The sequence below is a fragment of the Glossina fuscipes genome, unplaced genomic scaffold (assembly GCF_014805625.2).
Source record: "Glossina fuscipes isolate IAEA_lab_2018 unplaced genomic scaffold, Yale_Gfus_2 2, whole genome shotgun sequence".
Lineage (NCBI taxonomy): Eukaryota > Metazoa > Arthropoda > Insecta > Diptera > Glossinidae > Glossina > Glossina fuscipes.
In genome coordinates, this window is record NW_023998416.1 from 32,924,992 (window position 1) to 32,928,133 (window position 3,142).

Sequence of the window (3,142 nt, forward strand, 5' to 3'; positions counted from 1 at the left end):
AAAAAAAAAAAAAAAAAAAAAAAAAAAAAAAAAAAAAAAAAAATGCGATTCAATTCAATTGAATTCAGTAAAAGTGAAACGAGCGATTATCGCTAATGCGATCTCTTACTCATATTTATTAAATAATTTAAATGGTTATTCAGTTCAATAAAAAGTCGTTTTTTATTTGAACCTCATAATCTTCAGTTGAAAAACTTGTCATTTAACAATGACGCATACGTAATACTACATTTGCGTAATTAAATCACGATAAAATATTACGTCAAGCGCTCATCAACAATTAACCGAAAAATCTTATCTTTACTTATTTTTTTTTTTTTTTATTCTGAAAATATTATATAAAAAGTTGTTTCCCTACTTTTTGCAGCATATCAACCGAGCACATTATTAAATAATCAGGATTACAAACCGGTTATTGGTACAACGGAATTTGTGCAACGTCAAACGTCCTCTAAAAATATATCACCATCGTCACCTGTAACGGTTACGGCAAGTGCTGATATCCTGCAAATACAGCAGAATCGTTTAAAAGCAGCGGTCGCAGCCGCAAACGTTGTCTCAACTAATTCTGCTATGCCTGAAGTTTTGCAGGCTGTCAATACTTTGAATAACAGTAAATATCATCCACATTATCATCATCATCATCACCATCATAATCAGCATCAACACTCTCATCAAAATCCGGGAAATATTCTAACGCCGGCAACAGCAGCCACTATGGCTATAAATAATGTACGCATGAGTTCTATATCACCTACATTATCCATGAATGGTAATTCAAACGAGGCCTCTAACGGTAAGACAAACGTAAGACGTTTTGTACCCATCAAATCTAATAGAAAACTCTTCTGTTTTTTCTTTTTTTTTTATCTTAGTGCACAGCCTCTCTATGTACAGTAATAGTCCGGTAAGTCCGCAATCTAGCGACTCTGGTCATAGCCTAAATGATGGCATGTCTCATGGCAAATATATGTCGTATAATGGAAATGACAAAAATTCGCAGAACGCCCAAAATAAGGAGTTGTTTACGCAGAGGAAACAGCGAGAATTCACTCCGGACTGTAAAAAGGACGATAGTTATTGGGATCGTCGCCGCCGTAACAACGAAGCGGCTAAACGTAGTCGTGAGAAGCGTCGTTACAATGACATGGTTTTGGAGCAACGTGTTGTAGAATTAACTAAAGAGAATCATGTTCTCAAAGCTCAATTGGATGCAATTAAAGACAAATTTAATATATCAGGTGAAAATTTAGTGAGTGTGGAGCAAATTTTGGCGTCCCTCCCCACCAGTGAACAAGTGCTGAGCATCACAAAGCGTTCCAAATTATCGCCATCAGCGGCAGTGAGCAGCTTTAATAACGCTACGCCTAGCAATCATCATGGTCATGGTATACTATATGGTTCCTCTTCGCCCACAACAGCTCTTTTACAGCAAAAGTCTACAAATGATAGTGCAGAAAAGGTGAACACACCTGCGATTATCAAGGCAAATGTTCAAAGTGCTTTGCATATACATCAGCCAACAGCCTTAGCTCAAACCGTCCAATCAATTCAACAACCCCTATATCCCGCGGCGGCTAATGCAACGCCGGTCTTTACACCCAACCCCCCAGTTAAAGAGAATGTACAGCCTGTCGCTGCATCCCAGCACCACGTAGTGGCCGCTGCCAGTACAACCGTTTCCTCTCAGGCGTCCACACCCGCAAACCTGCAAAACCTTCATGTCTTGCAAGCGTTAAATCGAAATGTTCGCTGCGATTTGGATAATTTGCGCAAGGTAGTGGCTGTGGTAGATGCCATCACAACGAGTAACGCGGCAGCAGTAGCCAATGGCGATTTGTCATCAGTAGGAAATCTGTACAATAGCCAACAATCCGCTGCTGCTTTATATGCAGCGCCACAGCAGTTAAGTACTTTATATAATCAGTTTGGCAAAGACGAGGTTGCGTACCTGCCGCCAACAGTTGAAACAACGGCAGCCGTAGTAAGTTCTAGTGCTGGCGAAGGAGTGTCATCGACGTCCGCACGTGCTAATGTCAATGTGTTGAATTTGTCACGTCGCGCAAGCACACCAACAACTTATGAGAATATGCTCTCATCTACCACACCATCGTCTAGACTCTCCTCTTCAATGTCCTCAGCATCATCAACTGGTGCCGCGTCAGGCGATGACGAACACGAGGCTGATCACGAAATGGTCGAGACAACGCATGAACTGAACATGGCCACGACTACAACCAGTCCTCATAACAGCAATGATTCGAACAATTGCTTACCCCTGAAATTAAGGCATAAATCACATTTGGGCGATAAGGATGCCGCAGCGACAGCTTTGTTAGCCTTGCAGCACATTAAGCAAGAGCCGATTAGCAATCGTGCTTCACCGCCTGGTTGGACAGACGGATCAGGTGATAACTCCAGCGATGAACGTGATTCTGGCATATCTCTATCCAGCCCCGAATGGGCAGCACAATTTCAACGTAAAGTCTTGGTAGGAGGTAAAGAGTCTTGCACCGCCTCGGCAGTTATAACGGTAACACCCTCCGAACGTGAACACATACTTAAATCGCAATTAGCGCGTCTGGAATCAGAAGTAGCGACAATTAAGAACATGATGATCTATTCCGCCGATCAGAATGTGGTTACAAGTGCCGATCTGAAGATCTGAACCTAATAAGAGTATTTAGATTACTATTAGTTTTGTTTGTTTGCTTAGCCCTTTTTTTTTTAAGGAGAGAGAGGATAGACATTAAAACAAGTTATGCAAAGGTATGAGTTTTTGAAATAGTAGTAGACTGCAGAGAGAAAAAGAGAGAGAGAGAGAGAGAGAGAGATAGACAGAGAGCGCGAGTAATATAGTGTAATTATGCTTTATCTCTCAAAAGTGTTTGTTAATTCTGTTGAAATGTTTTTTTTTTTTTTTTTGTTTTTAGTTAGATATAATTTTCATTTCCGTTTCTTAAATTTTGGCATAACTGTTTTGGGCCTGTTGGGATCTTCAGATGCCTAAAAATCACTCACAGATCTCAATAGATTTTTACAGCAAATTTTTAAATCACTTATGAGCGGTATTACTAATCGTTTTTCATATATATGCGTATATCTGCGCATATATATATTATATATATGCATACATATACAC

General features: G+C 40.0%; 1 protein-coding gene across 1 annotated transcript in view; it reads left to right on the top strand.

Moving 5' to 3' along the window:
- LOC119634109 (histone-lysine N-methyltransferase Suv4-20) overlaps positions 1 to 3,142 on the top strand; it is a 6,472-nt gene extending 3,330 nt beyond the window's left edge. Inside the window, exons 2-3 of the mRNA XM_038028054.1 lie at positions 368 to 796; positions 876 to 3,142. Of these exons, the coding sequence (XP_037883982.1) occupies positions 368 to 796; positions 876 to 2,668 (2,222 nt within the window). The 3' untranslated portion in view covers positions 2,669 to 3,142. The remainder of the gene's footprint in view (positions 1 to 367; positions 797 to 875) is intronic.